The following is a 23115-nucleotide window of genomic DNA, read 5'->3' on the forward strand; positions in this document are numbered from 1 at the left end:
CCTCCAACTGCTCCCTGCCCCTTATCCAACCCCTCTTCCCAGTCCCGACCCCCTTACTATGCTGCTCAGGGCAGCATGTGTGGATGCTGCGCTTGCAGCCCCCCTCTTAGCTTGCCACTCAAAGCGGCAGGAGCTGCAGAGTTGCCCAGAGCTCTGGTGCCGGCGGCTCAGTGTGCTGCGGCCCTGCAAGGGGGGAGAAGCGGGGGAGTGGTTGGGGGAGCTTCCCCAGCTGGGAGCTTAGGCGGGCTGGAGACAGGACTGTCCAGCCCGTGGACTGGAGTTGTTTGCCCACCTGCCCGCCCCTTTAGCAGCTGGTTCTACACCAGCTTCTGAATTTAACAACCGGTTCTTGCGAACCAGTGTGAACCGGCTCCATCTCACCACTGCTTGAGACTAAATAGTAGCAAAGAGAAAGCACTGGCCGTAGATGACCCTAGGGCAATCTGTTAGTCGTCAGGTGGTTAGACATTGATTCTTCTGCAGTTCCCAAACCATTATTTCATGTAGCTTCACTTAGATGAGACCAGGATAATGTCAAAATCACTTCCTTTTATTTCTTTTTGACTTTCAGATAATTTGAATCTAAATATCCAGCTGTTGGGTGGCTTCAGACGACAGTTGATATGTTGAAAGATTAACTCAGACACCTTCTGTGAATGTGGGTTGAAGGCTTGCAGCATGTCAAGGAAGACCAGAAAAGATGCAATGAACATTCTGTAATCAGGAAAATGAGAGAATTTCTTTGAGAACACAGCAGAAACCTTTCTTTCCTGCAGCTGGAAGATGTGGCCACATGTTTTTGATATTTGGTTAATTTAATAAAGGACTCTCTGTCAGGCTATTTGGTGACCTTGTAAATCTTGTACCTGTGTGACAAACGTGCCTTTGAAACTTGCAGTAAACAGTTCATTCTCTGGAAAACCCAACTGTTGGAAAAATCACTATTGAAGAATCATGTCAAAAAACCTGGAGATCATCAATTTGTCATTTTTGTTGGAACATGAGAGGGAAACAATACTGGGAGTACTGAAGAGAGATGAGTATTTGAAAAAAGTGGAAGATAAGAGGATAAGGTAATCTTGTAAAAATTTGCTTTTTTTCATTCTCTCTTGGTTGAGTTGTTCTTAGAATATTGCGAACTGGGTAGGATGGCCAGGTGTCTGGTTTTTTACCAGAAAGTCCAGTTGAAAAGGGGACCTTGTCTGTGTCCAAATAGATCTGCTGATTGGACATCCAAAGTTCAGTTACTGCGGGTGAGGAAGCACCAGCTCATTACCCACTCCAGCCCCTACTCAACCGGGGCTGCCTCCTACCTGTGTCAGGCAGCTGCAGCTCCCAGCCCCAGCTCTGCAGGTGAGACCCTCCCAAACTGGGCTGAGGGAGAGGGGAAGAGGAGAGGGGAAGGGACAGGACAGGGGAAGTTCTGGCATGCCTGCTGGAGTGTCCAGATTTTAAATATTATGAAGATGGCAATCCTAAGACTGAGGCCTGACTGGAGGGTCTCTTCACTGCCATGTGGGAGTCCTGCATTTCAGGAGTGACTTTAGCACTTCAGCACAATTGCTCTTCTAGTCTCATGTGAATAGAAGTATGGCGGAAGTGGGAGGTGGGAGGAAAATGCTAGTTAATGCATCTTTTTGTAAATGTGTGTGACGCATGTATAGCTACAGGGTAAAAGACTGGGGAGAATGATATCCTGGTTAGCAGAGTCATTGGAAACTTGAATCCAGTACCTCTTTGTTAACACACACACATGAATTCTGTAGGTTTGTTGTTTCTTTGTTTTGTCTCTTAAGTTGGAATGTTATTTCATGCAAGGCTAAACTGCAACAGAATGCCAGTGCATGCTGAGAATTAATGATACCTAGAGCTACTGCATACCTTGGAAATTTGCCATAAGATTGTCTTAATACGTTTGTAGAACATTTTAAATGTGCTAAAATTATGCCATAACGAAATCTGATACTTTGCATTGAAATATGTACAAATTCTCTTGATTGATGTTCATTCCAAATTTAAGATCCCAGTATTCATGTCTGATTCCCACAGAAATGTTCAGTCAGTCTCAAAGTAACAAAATCTGTGATATTCTTGCCACTGCCTATGTTCTTCTTGAACAGGAAGTCATCAGTTAGGCACTAATACTTAATTTTGGTAAAACAGAAAATGGCAGTTATGCTGCAATAAAAATTAAAGTACTTATTTTCTAATATGTTACCAAGTTCATTTTTCTGTTGATGGGCCGATTAACTCTCGTACTGAAGGCGACTGAGAAAGTATATGGCAAATGTTTTTGTATTTCAAGTAGAGTTAGAAATATTGCCTAGTACTGGTTCTGCTATTTTGTTTGAACTGATCCCATGCACTCAAAAGGGTTAAACAAAGCTCTTCTGACTCTCTTCTCAGAGAGAATGGCTATGTTTTTTATGTGTTCCTTCAGAGCCAATGAGTGTGAGTGAGCATGGTGTCAGTAGAAGCAGCAAGGAATAGCTCATTGCTACTTTCCCTGACAGTGTTCAGGGGAAGGAATTTTGCAATCCAAGATTTTAGGATAGCAGCCTTGCCTGCTAGCTCTCAAAAGACCCTGGAGGAAGGTGTAGAGACTCCATGAGGCTTAGTAAACCTCTCCTTTCCTGAAATATTATACACAGTTTGAAATGGAAGTGGATTGTGTGGGGACAGAGGACAATGGGGTTCAGTGGGGTCGGATGCAGATATTTCAGGTGACAATTCAAATGAATTCGTTTCAGTCAAGCATCCATCCTCTGAAAGTTTTGATGTTCCCTCTCCCCCTACCTAAATTTTTGTGTAGTTTTGGCTCTGACAAACAAGTTTAGAATGCATTTATATGTGTCACTTGGTCACGGGGAGGCTGGCTTAGAATGTGCAAGATATACCAAGTTGCAAAGGGAGATGGAATTCAAGTGCTTGTTTGTTTCCACTTCTGTACTCAAAGGTCAGGCTGTGGCTTGTTTTTCTCTTTGGATTGGCAAGTGTCTCAGACACGTGTATTCATTCAGCACCCACTGAGGTCTCTCAATATAGATCCAGTTAAACTTTTATCACTGTGGGTCTGTACTGAGATCTCTCCATTTAACTCTTCCCCCTCGCCTTCTGCAGGTAAATGAAGTAAGTAGAGTAAATGCAGTGCACCCATTGCTGTTGGCAGCCTCTTTACCCAGTGGGAAATGTGGCAACAAGAGTAAACTGAAAGCTTTTCCTTTTGCCTAAGCCTGGCCTAGCTCACTTAATGTAGGAGTGAGGCAGGAAGGCAGATCTCCAGCCCTGGCAGTTGTGTTTAATTTGCTCTGATTATGGTTGTTATCATTAAGATGAAGAAGGGAAGTGCAGACCCACCAACAGTTGGAACACAGTTTGTTCTAGCCACGGTGTTTACCCTTGAAGCAGGATCAGCCTTAATAGTGATGGGCAGGGATGCTGCAAATCAGAGAGTAGCCCTGTTAGTAGTGCAAGCTCATGGTTGGGAGTTTAAGCTCTGCAGAAGTGCGACTGGGGAATTTTGAGCTGCATAACTATCCCAGAAGGTGCTATCATGCTTATGCTTCTATCAAAGTTTCCTGTATCAATTCGAGTAGGTCAATGGGCCACTGGCTTCTCAAGCTCTGATGGTAGGGTTAAGTTCTTGTCCCTTTATGGTTGCTTAAAAACCCTACCTGCCTGACCCTTTGAGTGTGGAGTTATGGGTATGTGGCTTGGCAAGGTGCAAACTGGTAAAGTTTTCTGTGTATGGGCCGACTGGAGGATTTTTTGGCTTTTTGTCTGGTGGGAGAAGACCTCCTTAAGAACAGCTTGAAATATGAAATTAATGTGAGGATTCTTATAATTAAGAGGAACCATTTGGAAAAAAAAATCTTAAATTCAGTGAAAACACACAGCCTTCCGGCGACTTCAGGGAAACTAGTGAACCCAAGACCCTCAGGTTATTTGGAGAATTGTCCCTCAAACATGTATTGCTCACTGTGCCTGATAACATCAAACTCCAAGACCCTAAAAAGTCTCCCAATATATTCAAGCTGGGTTTGAATCTGATCAGGGAGCTGGGTGGATTTCCCTATCTCCAGGGAGAGTTCAACATGACTCCCTGAATGCAGCTAAATTATCCCTGGCAAGGATATCTTTTATCCTTGACTCATAAATATACTTCTGAAGAACATGTTTTGTCTTTGAGATGCCATTTGGTGCAATCTGGTGTGTGTATTATTGAAACATATTTCACAGAAGAACATAGTCTTCTATATTAGATTTGTTTTTCATTCTGGAAAGATGCTCAATTGACATTTAAGAGTTTAATGTATTATCGGTATTATTGTAGTGCCTGTGGAGCCCTAATCATGAACCCAAACCCCACTGTGCTGAGCACTGTTTACACACAGAAGAAAGACACTCCCTGCCCCAAATTTCTTACAATCTAAGTGTAAGACAAGAAACAATGGATGGATATAGACTGACAGGCAAGTGCAAGGAAACAAGTGAGGGCATGGGAGAAAGCCCTGGAGGTGCCTGTTTTAAATTTAACAAGTGGGTGGTGGAGACTGACATCATGGGCTGATCAAAGGCAGCAGTCGAACTTTTAATACTAAAGGAGAGATCATAGGTAGGGTGAGAATAGACCTTGAGGGGCTTTGGAAGTAAAGCCAAATAGCTGTTTTGTGGGATAGAGAAGGAGTCAATGGAGAGATGCAGAGAGGGCTGATGTGGTCACATATATTCAGAACATTCAACCTACCATGATATAGTACCATTGAGCTATAACATATGGGCACATATCCTGTCTAGTGCATCTCTTAGTACTTTTGTTACATTTACACCTTTCACATCCAGCTTTTACATGTAAAGCTTCTTTTTATTCTTTAAATAGGAATTAAAGTTCTGGATCTTGTTTAAAGAAAAACTAATAGAATAATAGCTGAACACAGAAAACAGAGAAGGGAAGTAACTTGAGCCTTTCCCAACATAACGCTATCAAGTAATTACTTGTGTGTTGTAATCCCCTCTTGGCCTCCTAGCAGCAGTTTAATTGGCCAAGTCCATTCAACAGTTCCTCTGGCAAGGATTCTGCATGGTCAGGGGGGACAATTAGAATAAAGACTCCTTATAAATCAATACAATAGAAATATTTTAAAATATCAGTATATTCTAAATATAGAACAAAACTGTTCTCTCAGATACCACTATCTGACAACTATTGGAAAATTCACAAAGTGAGTTGAAATGGATTTTGGGAAATTGTCTGCATGTGGAAATTGACTTATCAGGTGATGTATCTGAAGATGTTTGTAAGGGCAAATGTAAAATACTACGGATTGTATACACTGTGTACAGTATATGTTTTTGCAAGACTGATGAATAGTTCTTTAAAGAAAATATACTTAATATGATAGCATATGTTTCATTCATATGTGCCTGGGAAGAGAGAAGCTGATTGGTAACTATCACATTTGACGAGTAAATTGCTCCATTAGTACATTATTATTTGAAATAAGATATTTCTTGTGTATAAATAGTTACTATTTTTAGTACCATAAACACAAATACCTGTGGTCTCCATTCTATTTAAAATTTAAGAATGTTCCATTTCTGAACTAATTAATAACTTGTGTGGCTTTTTATTATCATACTGGGGTTACCGTTGATTCTACCAACATATAGTAAGAATTCAACAGTTTGTAACTCAGAAGGTATTTCATCTTGCTAACATAGTTTGTAATTTTATCTTTAAAAATTCCGTCAGCCAAAGGTTCCTCCTGTGTGATAATTTAAACTTTCTCTTTTTTTCCTTTCTTCTTCTTACCACCTTCATTCTCTCCCAGGAGGGTTTTTAACATTCCAACAAGAATATATTTCCATCTTGCGTCCAAAAAATAAAAAATAAGCCTAAAAGTGCATGAGTACAACATAATTTCTTGATCTCATTTGCTGTTTTCAGTTGTCTGACAGTATCTCTGCACTATAGAAGGGGAAGAATTTATAAGCAGACATTTTTAAAGAGTTTTCTTACTGCAAATTCACAACAATATATCTTGGAACCAGGACCCAAAGGATACCCTGAGACTCTGGGACCAGCTGTTTGCATTACTCTGCCTTATAGGAATGAGCAGAAGTAGCTAGGATCAGCTTGAGAAGGTGGGACCTTGGTGGTACTAGCCCAAAGCAGCCAGCACTAGCTGTAGTTGAGGGGACATTGGGGAACAGCTTTCCGGCCACCAGTTTCTTCCCACACCAACCTAGAGGGATTGCTGTAGCTCCTGATATCATCACATTCATTCAGCTCTGAAACTTGGATGAGTTTTTTTTTTTCTAATTTTCTGTTTTGTCGTTGGTGATTGGTTTCCCTTCAATGCATTTCTCACTGTAGCTGTTCAGCTGTACAATATCACTCTCCTAATTCATGCTTCTGATCTCCCTCCTCTCTCTCACTTCCCTCCTTTTCTTTCCCTTTTCTACCACCCTATTCCTTCAGTTTCTTTTTCCCATAGCTAATTCCCGGTCTTACTTCAAAACTCTCTTTGCATTTCTACTATTCCTGTTGCCCACTTCAAACATACATGCTATCCAAAATAACTCATCAAACATCTCAAAGCCAGGTTTTATAATACAAATCAAATAATTATATAAGCAAGTTGAATAGCCCAAAATTTTCACACCTAGGTTCCTGAAAATTGAGCACCTGAAACCATGTTTAGGCAGACAAATGACCTGATTTTCAGTGTGGTGAGATGCCACTTGAAATCATTATTAGTTTATCAGTTCATACATTGGTTCTTAATAAAATTAATTTTTACTCTTCCATCACCCCATCCAACGCAAGATAAAATGTAAGGAAGCAAATCCAGTTCCAAGTACCGGGTCTGCATGCTGGAAATCATTCTAGTGGAAGGCAGAATCACTTTATAGCTGCTTCTGTTGCTCTAGGGCTGAATTAGCTTCCTTAGCCTGTGTATGGCCTAGGTCCAGAATAACTCAAACACCAACAGCTCCAAATGATGACTGTGGCTCGCAACTCAGCTCCTTGGGCCAGGGCCACCCGGGGGGGGGGAGGCAAGTGGGGCAATTTGCCCCAGGCCCTGGGCCCCGAAGGGGCCCCTATGAGAGTTTTTCAGGGCCCCTGGAGCGGGGTCCTTCACTCGCTCCAGGGATCCCGGAAAACTCTCGGGGGGCCCAGGCCCTCGGAGCTTCTTCCGCTCCGGGTCTTAGGCAGTGAGGAGTCCTTCCGCTCCAGGGTGGAAGGACCCCTCACTGCTGAATTACCATCGAAGACCCGGCTGCGCTTTGGCGGCGGGTCCCGCTTCGGTGGTAATTCGGTGGGCGGGGAGCCCCCACCGCGAGTCTTTGGGGCACTTCAGCGGCGGGTCCTGGAGCGGAAGGACCCCGCCGCTGAATTACCACCGAAGTGGGGCCCCCCACCGCCGAAGACCCCAGGACCCCAGAATCCTCTGGGCGGCCCTGCCTCGAGCATAATGGAATTTTCTACCATAAGGGTAGAAGTTCATCTGTACAGGAGACATAGTTTTCTGGAGGTTGATCCAAAGCTATGGAATGAACTCACTCTTTCTTGTCCTCCCCTCCCTCTCCCCATTTTCTCCAGTGAATGCACTAACAATGCATTGAATGTCTAGCTTTTTTTTTTTGTCTCTTTCTTAATTCAGTCTGCAATTTTTCATAACTTTGCAAACTTTGGAACAACTAGAGTGGCAAAAGGAAAACTGGAACACTGACTCTACAACTTTTTTTCAAAGTGAGGTAGTTCTGAAAAATTGGGGAAAGGGGTAAGGAAGAAAAGGGAAAAAAATGAAAATTAAAATTGCATGCCGTGGTGGAGAAGGTGGTGATATAAGAGACGTCATGTTTTACAGAGTTCCTTATCACATCGACATTATCTATTTTCCTCACCCTTGCTTTTCTGAGTCATTTATCAAATTTGCTGTATACTAAAACTATTCTGCTTTCCACTTTGATATTTTATGAGGGCATGTTCCTTGATTTTATGCTCCATTTAGAAAGGTTTAGATTATTACGTATGTCAGTATTGCCTAGTTATTGGGTATAAGAAACAAAATGCATCTTCAGTGCACTTGGTATGTTCCCTCTGAATTAATGGTGTTTTTTAATATACCATTTGCATTTAAAAGAATAGCTGAGTGTTAGCAGAGACAGATGTTAATACTTGTCTCTTCTATCAAACCCCTAATATTATAGATAATTTAGATTCCTTGGGGGTATTATAAGATATTTCTCCCAGAAGTTTGATAAATGGGATTCTGCTGGGTTTGCCTTCTCTTGGATTCTCTTTGCATTCCTAGAAAATGTTTTGGTCGTGTTTTATTTCTTGTATACCATGTGTGAGAACAAATGTGTCCAACTGCTAGCTTGAGAGTATTGCTTTAGAATTTAGGAAAATGTGCCTCCTGTGCTGCTTGTAGAAGAGATGGTGTTACATTTGCTATCCCTTTTCAGTAATGTTAACCGTCACAGCTATGCAGTTGTTGTTTAGAGGCTGCTGTGATGATGGATTATTTTCAGATGACTCATCTACCTCCTCCTACTCTTTCTTGTCCTTGGAACTCTTAATTCTTCATATTCTGAAATGTGACCCCATTTGTTACAGTCTGTCTGTGGTTCAATCCAATAGCCTCTGCAAGGAATCCCAGAACAAAGCTTCTGACCATCACATCTGTCTGAATGTTTTCTGATGAACAAGTCAGTAGGGAAATTGAGGGGCCATTTATTTTACCAGGATTTGAAGAAAGTTTTTAAGACAGCAATACATTTTTTAAAAAAAGTCAATCTCCAAGATAAGCAGCCTTAGCAGAATGAATGTCATCAATCAAGAATTCGTATTGGACAAAGAATAGGAATTACTGAGCAGATGGAATTACTGGAAAATAAGGATACTGTCTCTTTAAATATACTAACAAAGTGGAGGAAATACCAAGAAAGGAAATGTTTAACCTTAGAAAAAAAATTTCCACTTTAATTAAGGAGGCGAACTGCTTACATTTTAAAGGTGCTGTAAAGACCAGAAAAAGACTTTGTGCCCAGTTCTGCTGCTTTATAATGCAAAAAGAAGGCATGAAAATTGTGAGGGGTTACTTTTGGGCTTATTTTTATATTAGAAACTCAGATCCTTTCCATCCTGTAAGACTCTATGGTGACTGGACAACCTTTGAAATAATGACATCACAAGAGCCAAGACCGTAACCGCTGAGCAACTGAGAGGGGAGGGGATTTTTAGTCACTTTAAATTTTTCGGTTTTCAACAGATATAACTGCAATGACTGACTGACATTGTTGGGAAATGAAGCTCTTGCCATTCTTAACCCTTCAGTTAAGATTTGAGAGCTAATAATATGCATCCATGGAGAGCCCCTGAAATCCTCCAGCAGCTGGGGAGCAACTGAGCTGACTTTCCTGCTAGCTATTTCTAAAATCAAACCAGCAGATTTCCCCCCCCCCCCGCCCCCGCCCACACACACACCCACAAAAGCAGCTTTCAGGCTTTCTTCATATATCCTACTAGTATGAATAGAAAATCCCATGTGGATCACCTTTTAATGGACCTATTCTCAGTGATAGAGTGAACCCCTGTGCAGGGTACAGACAGGTGCTTAGTGGGAAGAATTCAGGTCCCAGAAAAAACAGCACTGAATGGTATAGACTCTTGTGGAGTTACCATATAGAATTGAACAGGCCTATGCAATATTGAAAAACCGTGAACATACAAAGTGTTTGGAGGGTCAAAGATTATTATCCTGTTGCACCTGCACAAATATTGGGTGATTATGCTAATAATATCTAAAAGCTCCTGATTTGGATGGGAAGGTGTGATGGGTTGGACCCCCCTTCTGGGGTTCCACCTGACATATTGGGATCTCACTGAGCCCACCCATTTCACCAGCTTGGGCTCCCTCACCCTGTCCTTCTGCGTGCGCACACCCAGCTGTAGAATCTCACACAGTCTGCAGTCAGTTCTGTGTGGCAAGACTCAACTCGGGGAATTGCCCAGCACTCTAGTGCACATACCCTCTGGAGTGTAAGCCTAAAGTTATATTGTCTTGTACTGCATAGAGAGCTATACACTGTAAACTCAAGAAATTCGCTCCCTCCCTCAGTGTGGAGGAAAATATGCATAGCTTTTTGCCCTCCAGTTATGAATTGCACAAACGAGGTTTTAGAATAAGCAAAATAAGTTTATTAACTACAAAAGGTAGATTTTAAGTGATTATAAGGGATAGCAAACAGAACAAAGCAGACCAATGAGCATATAAAACAAACATGCAAACTAGGCTTATACATTAAAGAAATTGGCTACAAATAGTCATTTCTCACCCTAAAAGTTGTTTTATGCAGGTTGCAGAATTTCTTGAAGGTAACTGCACTGCTTGAAGCTTAAATCTGCAGTTATACCCATCACAGGCTGACCTTTCTTGCCTGGGGTCTCCCCTCCCACGCCCCTGCGTTCCTTTATTTCTTCAGGAGTTTTCAGCAGTCTTCCTTCTTGGGCAGGGAGGCAGTGGAGAAGAGCCAAGATTAACTCACTCCCCACCTTAAATAGGATTTACATATGGCAGGATTCCTTTGTTTCCTAGTTTGACCCCCAACCCCTTCCAGTGGAAAAATACCAGAAGTCCAAAATGATGTCCAGTGCCAGGTGATGTGATCACCTGACCCTGCAGTGTTAAAGCAGCATCCCAGGACACTTCTCAGGAAGGAGGGAGATTAGCATCTTCAAAGTCCTATTATCCTTCCTAATAGCCCATGCAGGCTGTTTGCATACGGTCCAGTGGGCATTCCCCAGGTAAAAACATAGTTGCAATTATTATGTTTTGCAATGGTCAATATTTCTGACTTCAGATACAGAAATGATACATGCATACAAATTGGATAATCACCTTCAGTAAATGATAACCTTTCCAATGATACCTCACATGACCCATCTTCCATAAAATATATGGGGCATAGGCTCCCAGGAAGGCAAGAGAAGTCACACTTTTCTATTCAGAGGGTCAACCAAGCACCATTTGGGAATCCTGAGATGCCAGGACACGCACATTATCACAGAGGAGCAGAAAGGCATGGCTAGAACTCACTAGTGCTTGTTCAGGTTATTAAAGATAGTTTGTAGATAATGGGTGAGCTGGAGAGAAAAGCAAGATTCCAGAAACTCAGGCTGGTGAGCATCTAGAAAAAATAAAGCCTGTGAACTCTAAGCAGTTTTCCCATGTGCTGGCTTTATTAAACTCCATGAGTACAGCAGCTGCACAGAGTCTGATGTATATAGGTTCTGAAATTGGGCTGCCTGTTGCTAAAGCAACTTCAGCAGAAAAAAAAAGTTTTCCATCACTTCAGAGAGTTTACTTGTGTGGAATGGCTTACTGAAGTTGGGCTATTTCTTTTGATAAGATTTATTAATAAGGATTTTTGTCACGATTTTTTTTATATTCACTGCATACACACAGAGAAGTTAGATAAAAACATATATTCTTGCTGGAACGTTGCAGTGTAACACTACGTTATTTCTTAGAATTCAGAGCAATAACACACAAGGATTCCAAATCAGTAAGAGATTAAACAAGTTGCTCCCTTTGGCAGCAGGACACTACTTAACCCAAACTTGCTTGAAGCAGTCTCTTTCCATACTCACTCTGATAGATGCTTTCCTACAGGGCCCTCTAGCCTGCAAGCAGGACCAAGAAACCCTTCTCTTGAAGTTCCTATGCAGTCCTCAATACACCATATTGACTATTCTCCTTTTCTGCAGGATAGGAGGGGGGAAAAAAGCTTTCATTAGCTAAAAGAACAGGGTTTTATGTATGTTCTGCTGCACTTTGTAAGATGCAAGATTAGAGCTGGGTGAAATTTTTTATGTGAAACCTTTTTTCACCAAAATATGCAGATTCACGTCAACTGAAACAATTTATGAATTTGGGTCCATTTTGGCACTTTATTTTATTCAAAAAAAGAAAAAAAAATGAGAAATGTTGAAACGGTTCATTTGCCATTTCAGCAACTAAATGTGTTGACTTTTTGTTATGAATTAACTTCCAATTTTATTTAAAAAACAATTTTAAAATGTTTTAAAAGCCTTGACATTGAAACTAAACATTTTGTTTCAAGTCAACCAAAATGTTTTGATGTGAAATGAAACATTTTTTGATGTTTCAGTTCGCTGAAAACTTCAAAACATTTTTGTTTTGTGTTGACCTGAAACATTTTTTTGGTTCTGGCTTTTTTGGGACTTTCACCTGAACAGAATATTTGGTTATTTGGAAATCCTACTTGAGATATTCTTCAGATGTCAGCTCAGACCAGCCTGCCACATTCTATAAGGGAACTTTTGTTTAGCGTTGTAAGAAATAATTACAGCTCTAAACAAATCAGTAAATCTTTTTATAATGCAAAAACACTGGTTACAATTCTTTAATTACTTTTAAAGTATGTGCATATGTGACCAGTGTACAAGCTCCATAAATCTAACACACTAGTATAGAAGATATCTTCTATATCACACACACATGCAATATTACTATATTACTCTTAGTTTTTTTCTTTTATATATCTCTGTATATCTTTTATATATTTTTGTATATCATAGGTATAATAGCTAATTCTGTTGTATGACTTCTGAAAAATAAACACCAACATCCTCAAAACATTAGTGGTGACTAGCTCTGGCAAAGTAGGCTTGACTGTGTATTAGGTCATGTTTGTTACAGTAGAAGTTGTTTCTTGGGTAGCGATCTGTGATGTAGTTGGTGTTTGCTTGAGAAACTGCCTGTTAGCAGGTGTTGAACATGCTGTGAAAGAACTAAAGAGATTCTGTTCAGAAGCAGGTGACTCATTGTCTGTCTTGTTTGAAAAGGAGAGGGGGGAATGGTAGTCTGGGGGCGGGGCAGAGATCAAGAGTGTGGGTTGAGGGAGGAACCCTAGGAGTATCATGCTGAGGGAGAATGTTTGAATTGATCATTTGTTACCTTGTTGCTTACTTTATTATTAAGCTCAGGAAGAGAGTGAGTTTGTATTTCACAGATTGTGTGAACAGCTGGTGAAGGTGTCTGTGCACATGATCATTTTAATGTTTCATACCCACTATTGGTCTTACCGATTCTAAGCTATTGCACATTAAATCACTTTATATACCACTATGTTAGGCACCCAATGCTAAGCTCCTCTGGATGAATACTGTTAAAGGAACAGTGTATTTTGAGTCTATTATACTTGTTTCAGAAAAGAAAATCAAAATTGCAGTCAGCCCTGCTAGTTAAAAGAAAAATAATTGAAGAAGCCAAAGCAGTGTTATCTTAATTTTGTCTTAAGTTCACTGGTATCAAAACCTACAACACCATGTATGTTATAAAAATAACAAGAAGTCTGGTGGCACCTTAAAGACTAACAGATTTATTTGGGCATCAGCTTTTGTGGGTAAAAAAACCCCTTCAGATGCTTATGCCCAAATAAATCTGTTAGTCTTTAACGTGCCACCAGATCTTCATTGTTTTTGTGGATACAGACTAACATGGCTTCCCCTCTGATACTTGACATCATGTATGTTATGCCATTCTCAAAATATTTATAGTGACATGATAAATGTATCCTAATCAGATACATTAATTATTTATTTTCCTCAATTAATTTGATAATGGAAAGTAAAAAGAAATAGTTCTTCCTCTTATTTTTCTTTTGATCTATAGAAATGATCAGTTCCTGCACTGTTCAATCTGTCACTTAACCTTTAGGCTCATAATCATCTGTATGTTTGTGTGGATGTGGTGTTGGGAACTTAACTGGCTTTCCTCTCTTAATAAGTACTATTCAATCAATATCTCAGCATAATGTTAGATGACACTGGAGATTTTTCTTCCAGATAAGCTTAGAGCAGATGCCTCGACCACAGGGTCTATATTAACTGCCTAATATTTTTTGAAAGGACAGTCATGTTAAGAACATAAAAACGGCCATTCTGGGTCAGACCAAAAGTCCATCTAGCCCAATATTCTGTCTTTCAAGAGTGGCCAGTGCCAGGTGCCCCAGAGGGAATGAACAGAGGAGGTAATCATCAAGTGATACATCCCATCACCCATTCCCAGCTTCTGGCAAACTGAGGCTAGGGACACCATTCCTGCCCAGCCTGACTAATAGCTATTAATAGATCTATCCTTCGTGAACTTATCTAGAAATGTTAACCCAAATGTCCTGCCAAATTAATACTAAGGCATTTACATTTTGCCTTCTTATATATACCTTGCAGTTTCTAGCTGGCTACATTATACTTTTTCATAGCTGAAAGTATGGTGGTGTGACCTGCTAAATAACTGTTGCATTTTATCTTATGGAGGGCTGTATTTCAGTGTGGGGTGGTTGTGTAATTAGTATGTCTGTCTGTAAAGGGGTTTGGTGTAAAAATATAACTTAAATTTGCATAGCTCTTCTTTACTATTGTCTTTTATAGTGCTTAGCGCTCTTATCCTGTTATCATTTTATACACATTCCCTAGAGACTCTGTTACTTGAACCTAAGAGGATACAGAATATTACCATGAATATTTGAACCAGTGGTATCTCAGATTTAAAGTGCCCTCTATTTTTTATTTCCAGGAAATTGAAGAATGAGTTGTTGGAAGTGAAACGAAAAGGTGGAAACCGCCATTGCCGACAGGACCGTGGCAGGGTCTGTGTTCGCTGTCAGAAAAACCTGGGCTTAATCTTTGACAGGGGGGACCAGTGCCAAGAATGCAAACTCACAGTTTGCAACAAGTGTCGTGTTTTGGGAATTGATGGGAACTGGAAGTGCACTGTGTGTGCCAAGATTGCGTAAGTTCTGAAGCTTTTGTAAATATGGAATTAGAGGCCATCTGTGTAATACATACGTTTATGCTGCTGCTTTCTTACCCTTTAACACAAGGGCATAACATAGCAGGCATAAAAGGGGAAAGGCTTATTTTTAGGTAGCTTATATTTTCAGCAATATTTATTTCATCATCTTCTCTTCAGTCCCTGCTTGTTGTTTTTGTTGTTGCTGGGGTTTTTTTGTTTATTTGTTTTATGGCTTTTTTTAAAGAGTGCTCCTAGGATCACAGATGCTAAACCACAGGTGTGAATGAGCTGAAAATAAGTGAAGATTATTGTTTTGTAATACATTTGTTAACATTATAAAGGAACAGACCGAATAACTGAATAATATTACAACTGAAACTACGTAAGGTCCCTGGATGTTCAGTCTAATATGATCTGTTATTTTGCAAAAGAGAGGGCTACAAAAATATGAGTAGAAGTGCTTTCAGCAACACTTTTATTCTTGTCTCCTTAGCCTCTGTTGTATTAACACCTCCATATCTGTTAAAAAGGTTTTAATGTAAAACATCTCCCCATGCCTATGGAATTAGATAGAGTTCTGAAATGAATGGCATTCTGCCAAATGTACAGGGCAAGTTGACCTTTGCTTTTCTGCTGTTAGAATATAGAGTATGGTATCAGATGTTGCTAAGCAATCCTCAGTGCAGTCATTATTAAAGAGAATTGCATATGGGCACTTCAAAGTTACAGCATGTCTGTATGTATTTTACAGCACCATAGTATTGCTTAATCTGCTAGACTGATGTATCAGTATTATGCATAATTTTACTTTTACTATACAATTCATAAAGCACCATTTTACTCCTAGATTATTTAAATGTAGTGAACAGGTTCTTATTGCAAGCAGGTGGTATCTATTTGTATATTCTGAACTGTGCCAAAAGCACTTTGCAGAGAAGTAATGATAAGTTCCTGCCCCAAAGAGAGTACCATCTAAATAGACAGTGTACTAATAAAGAATGGGAGCTGGGATGCAACTAAGAACACTGTGATTGGACAGTGAAGATTTTCATACCTTTTGATACTGCCACAGTTCTAGTTTGGATTTGTTCAGGGGTATTTTCCAACATCTCATTTCTTTTTTTCTTCTTTTCTTTTTTGCAGGGAAGACTAAGGTATTAGGCATTTTGAAATAATTGCATTTGAATGAGGAGAGGGTTATGTGATGGCAAAGGGAAAAGGGAAGAGGCGCAGATCTGAGTGAGAACTTGACATGAGGGAGCAGTTAGTCATGCAGGTTGCGTGGTGTGAAAGAGGTGTGAACAGAGGGGCAAAAACCTCTTAACATTATTTTTCAGCTATGTGGTGTGGATCTGTATAAGGGGTCTAATTCCTTCATGGTAGTTTCATTGTGCTTGTATCTTGGCAAAAGTGTTTTTTTTCCCCTCATGTAAACTAAATTTAATTTAGTACTCATGGAAGATTCCAAATTTGACACCCCTGAAGAATGAAATTCTGTCTATCCACAAGACTGATACAGCATGAGCAACAGCTATTCAAGCTTCTCTGTCCTGCTCCCACCAATATGACTTAGCCTGTTTGAAAGAGACTACCTGTAGTACTGAGGAGGCAGTTTAGACACTCTGCTCTTCAGTTCTTGGCTCTTTGGTCATCTAATTCTTGACTTTTTTGCTGAAATGGTCACCTCTGTACTATTAACTTCTATTTTGGATGTGTAAACCTGTCCACTATGAAATGAGATCACCCAACTCTTCGCATGTAGGACATTAAGCTGCTGTTGGACAAGAAAGACTGTTAGTCATTACCAGAGTAGTCCACCATTTTAATCCATGATCTGTAGGTGAAAGGCTCAGCATCTCATTATGCTTGAATCGTCCATTGTTTTCTTCAGTAAGCTTCAAAAGCATTTCTCTTCAAGTCATTGGAACAGCAATGGTATTGTAACAACTATGGTACAGCAAAGTATTGTTGTTGGTGTGTTTACTGAAAAAAATTACTCATGCTTTTCTATCATGGCTGGAGATATGAGTGTACTGTAGAGTTTCCCTGATTTGAGTAGATATTCTAATTTAACCGATTGCCGAAACACGTAGCCATGAAAGAAAATCTGAACATCACCTGTCAGTTACCTCTGTCTCTTTCTTTAATAAACTTTCATCTTTCACTTCTCTTGATTTCCCTAGTTTGATATCTTAGTCCTGCCTACCCATTATGTCAGAAGTAACCATGGCATTTCCTGTGCAATAAGAAGACATTTTGTCATGTAGTCCATGACAGATTTTCAGCACTATTCTAGTATTTACAGTGGCTTTCCAATCAAATGTCAAAAATCTGGAGAAATATGAGGCAAATTATGAATACGCTGCCTTTGTCTCCAAATTATTTAAAAATACTTATAGTTTTAAAGAAAATGTTGTAACTACTTATCAGACAAGTGGAAAGAATAATATTGTAGCATCAGAGTATCTGGAGGAAGGAGGGGAGAGACCAGGTTGAAAAATGCCAACAAAACTATAGTACAGTCAGACTTTCACAATAGTATCTACTTTTCCAGAGCCAGCAAAAGGCATCTCCAGCTCCCCCAGAACACTACTTTGTTTTAATTGCCCCAGCCTCTCTCTCAAACCACACTTGCCTTCAGCCCCGCTAATGGGGGAGGGAGATGGCCATTACAATACATTCACTACATTCTAGAACCCTCAGAAGAAAAATCACCTAATGAAGAACTTCATCAAACTCTGCGGGTGGAAATTTAAATATAAAAAAGTGAGAGATCTTCAGGCATTTTTAAATACAACATAAAGAGACCTAGATTTATATGCAAATTGTATTCCAAAAGAACTATACATCACTAGAGAACAGAAAATGAACACTATTATTTGTGATCAGGAACAAGAGAATTAGTTATCTTGTCATCTGGAGCTCTGGTGACCAGATGTCCCAATTTTTATAGGGACAGTCCGATTTTTGGGCCTTTTTCTTCTATAGGATCCTATCACCCCCCTACACCCGTGCCCCGATTTTTCACACTTGCTGTCTGGTCACCCTATCTGGAGCGTCTCCATTTTAAATGGCAGAGATCAAGGTTGCAAAAGTACCCAGAAGTCATGCAATGCAAAGCTAAGGTTGCCCCACATTCTTAATTCTGCCACCATGTGTAATACAATATAGTTAAGCTTGGCAGAATTCAATATTTTGTGAATATAATTTTGATGGATAATATTGCATTTCATTTTTAAGCATTTTTTCCCAAATTTTATCTATTTGAATTTTCACAGTTGCGGGAAATTAGGGGAGGGCAATAGACCTTGAGATTCAAAAAGTTTAAGTTTTATATCCATTAAAACATGAATTGTCAACATCACATGTCAAAATATTAGGGTTTGATTTAAGGATATTTAATTTGTGTAAGTTCTCAAGCAGCATTTTTCATACTTTGCCTGTCTTTAAATATTTGACTATTATTGATGGAAATGTTTTTTTGCTGGTTTGTGTGTGTACAGTGAAATCAACATTTACTGACATTTACTGATAAAAATCTAATCCTATCAAGCCTAAATATATTGTTTAGTCACCTGTGCATAACCTTAAGGTATTCTATAGTTGTAATCACTCTAGTATTTAAGTACTTCCCTGGATAAGTTGTATCTGTATTCTGAGGTTCCTAATGGACTTCAAAGAGTTTTCTGTCCTTCTCCCCTTCCTGCATAAGGGCCGATTGTCATCAACAGTTTTCTAAGATGAATAGTGACTGAGAAATGTTTACCCTTGGATTAACAAACGTATTGGAGCATGAGCTTTTGTGGGTGAATATCCACTTCATCAGAAGCACATAGCATGTACATGCATCCGACAAAGTGGGTATTCACCCACGAAAGGTCATGCTCCAACACATTTGTTAGTCTATAAGGTGCCACAGGATTCTTTGCCGCTTTTACAGATCCAGACTAACACAGCTACCCCTCTGATATTTAACCTTGGATCGAAACTTTTCATTTGAATAGGATTTTTTCAGTGTATTTACTAAACTTCTGTCAATAAAACCTTAGTCGGTTTGTGTTTTAAACACACCCATTTAACAAGGTGCCAGCGATAGATTGGACAAAGCCCTGTTCTGCAGTCAAAATGCCAGGAAGCTTGGTTTGAATCTTCAGGCTATAAATATTCCTACTTATATATGTATGGCCTACATCTTTTACTCATGTGAAATGAATAAATAAGTGAGGTTAAGTGCCTGGACAGCCAAGTTGCCATAGCAGTACATAGCAGAAATGAGGAGCTTTATCTGTATCTTTGAAATAAGTATGCTGTCTCCAAGTAACAGGAAAAGTCATCAGTAATGTTAATTACTTTCCACGGCAAGCCTAAAAACAGAGAAATTTCAAACATGTTAACACAAAAATCTTCCTTGTGTTCTTATTGTTTCTAATTTCAGTGACTCTTCAGTGACAATTTGCCTGGTTCACTCACTTTTTTCTTTTTTAATAATTATACATTTTTTTTCTTTCATTCCTCAAAAGCACATTGCGAATAGTCTGGGTGGAAGCAAACCCACAGAAAGGGTGTGTGTGTGTGTGTGTGTGTGTGTGTGTGTGTGTGTGTGTGTGTGTGTGTAACGTGGTGGTTTGATTGTATAGTAGTTATCAACAAGAGTTTTATCAGCAGGAGCTAATTTCAATAACCATAAACTGTAGCAAGTTACCATAAGTGAAAGTTCTGATCAGCCCAGGCTGCTTCATCCAGTTTACAGAGCCTGGGTGTAGAGCCCTGCCTCCCGTTGGTGTTCTCCTACCTCTGGTTCCCCATCAGCCATTTTCATAGCTTTTCCCTTGAGCACCTGTGCAATGGGAGGTGAAAGGGAAGCCAGAGTTAACTACTCTGCTTTACTGGGGATCTGGTACAGCTCTTGTTCTCTGTCACAGCACTCAGTTCTGTCAATAACTTGCTTGTCCAATTGAGACTGTTTTGAAGTAAATTGTAGAGATGAATGAATTTCTATCCCACTGGAAAGTCCACTATTTAAATATTTGTTTTCATCCTGAGTGAAAAGCTAAAATATTTTAACATGAAAATGTTTTATTGCAGTTCCTCTAACCCAGGGGTCAGCAACCTTTCAGAAGTGGTGTGCCGAGTCTTCATTTATTCACTCTGATTTAAGGTTTCACGTGCTGGTAATACGTTTTAATGTTTTTAGAAGGTCTCTTTCTATAAGTCTGTGATATATAACTAAACTATTGTTGTGCCTAAGTAAATAAGGTTTTTAAGAACCTTTAAGTTTTTAAGAAACTTCCTTTAAAATTAAATTAAAATGCAGCACCCCCCGGACCAGTGGCCAGGACCTGGGCAGTGTGAGTGCCGCTGAAAATCTGTTCGCGTGCTGCCTTCAGTACCCATGCCATAGGTTGCCTACCCCTGATCTAACCAAATCGAAATGCTTTGTTTGGTTCAATGTTAAATTGTGTCTGTCTGAGCTGCCACAATGTCTTACAGGGGTTATAGTTCAGGTGCCCAATGTTCCCATTCTCCTATTTGGGCTAGACTGTCTGACTGGACTATATTTTTTATGATCTATTCCTGTCCTGGGTCTCCCTGACTAATGTGACAGTTCCACAGAGGGGAGACTGCAGTACGTGAGGCACCCCAGCTACGACACTCATAAGGCACTCTGGCAGCTCAGGCAGACACAACTTAATATGAAAGTGGTCCAAACCAAAATGTTTCAGTTCACTTCAGCAAACCAAAATATTTCAATTCAGATTGGCCCAACCACAAAATGAATTTTTTTAACATTTTCCTGATTGAAAATTCTCTGCAAAATTGACATTTTCACACAGAACATTTCTGTTTTGTGGAAACCACATTTTCCATTGGAAAAAATATTTCAATAGAAAATTCCTGACCTGTTCTAATAAATGGGTAGCTTCAAGTGCATAGTCACTCTTGTAAAGCAAAAGGGGAAAACTCCTGGGATTATCTGGCAATTTAATAATTAGGGAACACCCCAGGAGGGGGAAGAAGAGGCTGAAAAATATCATATTTAAATTAAGTAGGCATGGACACCCCACAGAGCTGTTTTGTGTTGTAGTTCTAGAGGAGTTTGCTACCAAATGCAACCTCCCTTGGCAGGAAAGAATAGGTGATAGAGTTGCAAAGGACTGTGTAAGATTTCTAATATTGCTCACACTATTGTGCCATTTAGTTCAGGACACAGGACTATATAGATTGATGACTAATATCTGATGATTCAGATGAGACCCCGAATAAAATGTACAGCGCCCAGCTGATTCAAGTACATCAGTGTTGTTACAAGGAGGTGGAGAGGGGAGAAAAATTGTTCTCTTTATCCTCTGAGGATAGGACAAGAAGCAATGGGCTTAAATTGTAGCAAGGGAGGTTTAGGTTGGACATTAGGAAAAACTTCCTAACTGTCAGGGTGGTTAAGCACTGGAATAAATTGCCCAGGAAGGTTGTGGAATCTCCGTCACTGGAGATTTTTAAGAGCAGGTTAGATAGACGCTGGTCAGGGATGGTCTGGATAATACTTAGTCCTGCCATGAGTGCAGGAACTGGACTAGAAGACCTCCTGAAGTCCCTTCCAGTTCTCTGATTCTATGATTGTGCATGATTTTCTTTAAAACATTCCCAGTCATTTAAGATAGGAGTAAGAGCAAGCAGACAGATAAAGTTATTGCTGTCATACTCGCTTGCTCACTAAAGCTATTAGTTGCAATACACTCTATCTGGTGCTACACTGGAGAAGCCATCCAAACCTTACTTTGACAAAATGCATTGGAAAGGGTATTGTTTATCACTACACTTGCTATTGAGAATGCCAGAGGTTGGTTTTTGGAGAGGCGTAAGTAAAAGAATATCATGTTTTCATATGTGAATTTGGATTTCAGGTCAGTTTAAAAAAATACTCTAAAAAGCTTTGGTTTGGTGTCCCATTAAATATACTGAAAAATTATCTAAGTCATACAGTGCAGTTTGGTCCCACGTCAGGATTGGGAGAGAGAAAAATAGATTGTGAGGAAAAACACTCCCATCTTGTTACAGTTATCAGTATCTGAAAATAATAGAGTGCAAGAGACAGTTTCATTTCTAGTTCTTCAGTTTTAGTTTTGGAATGTGAGGTGCAATTATTAAATTCAAACTTCAAGACAGATTTAGGAATTCATTTTATATTTTGAATGAAAAAATATTTTTGTAGGTAAATGGATCTGACGCTCCTAGAGGAGATGAAGGATTAAGCAACTATAACCGGAAGCCCTTTCCGTAAACTGTTCACTATAAATTGAAAGTACACTGTTACCTTGATGTTACGCCACCCGCTATAACACGAATTTGGATATAAAGTGGTAAAACAGCGCTCCGAGGGTGTGGGGCTGTGCACTCCAGTGGATCAAAGCAAGTTCAATATAACACGGTTTCACCTATAACACGGTAAGATTTTTTGGCTCCCAAGGACAGCGTTATATCGAGGTAGAGGTGTATATGGAGTATAGTATATGGGTGTCTGACGGTTAACCCTTGGACTCCCTTGCCTTGTTAGAAGGTAAGTATTTCTATACCTATGGTTTGTGAGATGTGACCTTTTTAACAATCAAGGCTGCTGTGACTCAAGATCCTAAGGAAAAATTTGCATTAATGATGAAAAAGACAAAGATATAAGGTGGTGACATTGAGGTTTCCAAGCCTGTTCAACCTGTCAGTTGCTATGACTGTCTACTTATGATTTTCTTTCACTATGCATGGCATTAGACTTGGCAAGGGAGGTCAAATGCTTGGTAAGGATCCGTATGTCCTTATTCTTCACATTTCATGCAGCAGATGACAGGTAAGTATTTCTATACCTATGGTTTGTGAGATGTGACCTTTTTAACAATCAAGGCTGCTGTGACTCAAGATCTTAAGGAAAAATTTGCATTAATGATGAAAAAGACAAAGATATAAGGTGGTGACATTGAGGTTTCCAAGCCTGTTCAACCTGTCAGTTGCTATGACTGTCTACTTATGGTTTTCTTTCACTATGCATGGCATTAGACTTGGCAAGGGAGGTCAAATGCTTGGTAAGGATCCGTATGTCCTTATTCTTCACATTTCATGCAGCAGATGACGGGTTTTACTTTTATTGTTTACTTCAGGCATGTCTGTTCAAATCAATTTTAAGAGTAGAACTATTTTGAACCCTCCATAAACTCTGTAGCTGTGTTGAAGAAGAAGAATGGGCTTAGTCTATCTCACAGGAAAGCAGTTCTAAAGTTACTGAGGTATAAACATTTAT

At 39.7% G+C, this 23115-nt stretch overlaps 1 protein-coding gene across 7 annotated transcripts in view; it reads left to right on the plus strand.

Annotated features, from left to right (window-relative positions):
• SYTL5 (synaptotagmin like 5) overlaps positions 1-23115 on the plus strand; it is a 161240-nt gene that overhangs the window by 64888 nt on the left and 73237 nt on the right. For 6 of the 7 annotated variants that reach the window (XM_030575791.1, XM_030575827.1, XM_030575783.1 and 3 more), the window contains exons 2-3: positions 572-1073; positions 14613-14828. In XM_030575791.1, coding sequence (XP_030431651.1) covers positions 955-1073; positions 14613-14828 — 335 coding nt within the window. In that variant the 5' untranslated portion in view covers positions 572-954. The remainder of the gene's footprint in view (positions 1-571; positions 1074-14612; positions 14829-23115) is intronic. The other variant, XM_030575835.1, reaches the window with a different exon arrangement.

Source organism: Gopherus evgoodei, chromosome 1 (genome assembly GCF_007399415.2).
Source record: "Gopherus evgoodei ecotype Sinaloan lineage chromosome 1, rGopEvg1_v1.p, whole genome shotgun sequence".
NCBI lineage: Eukaryota > Metazoa > Chordata > Testudines > Testudinidae > Gopherus > Gopherus evgoodei.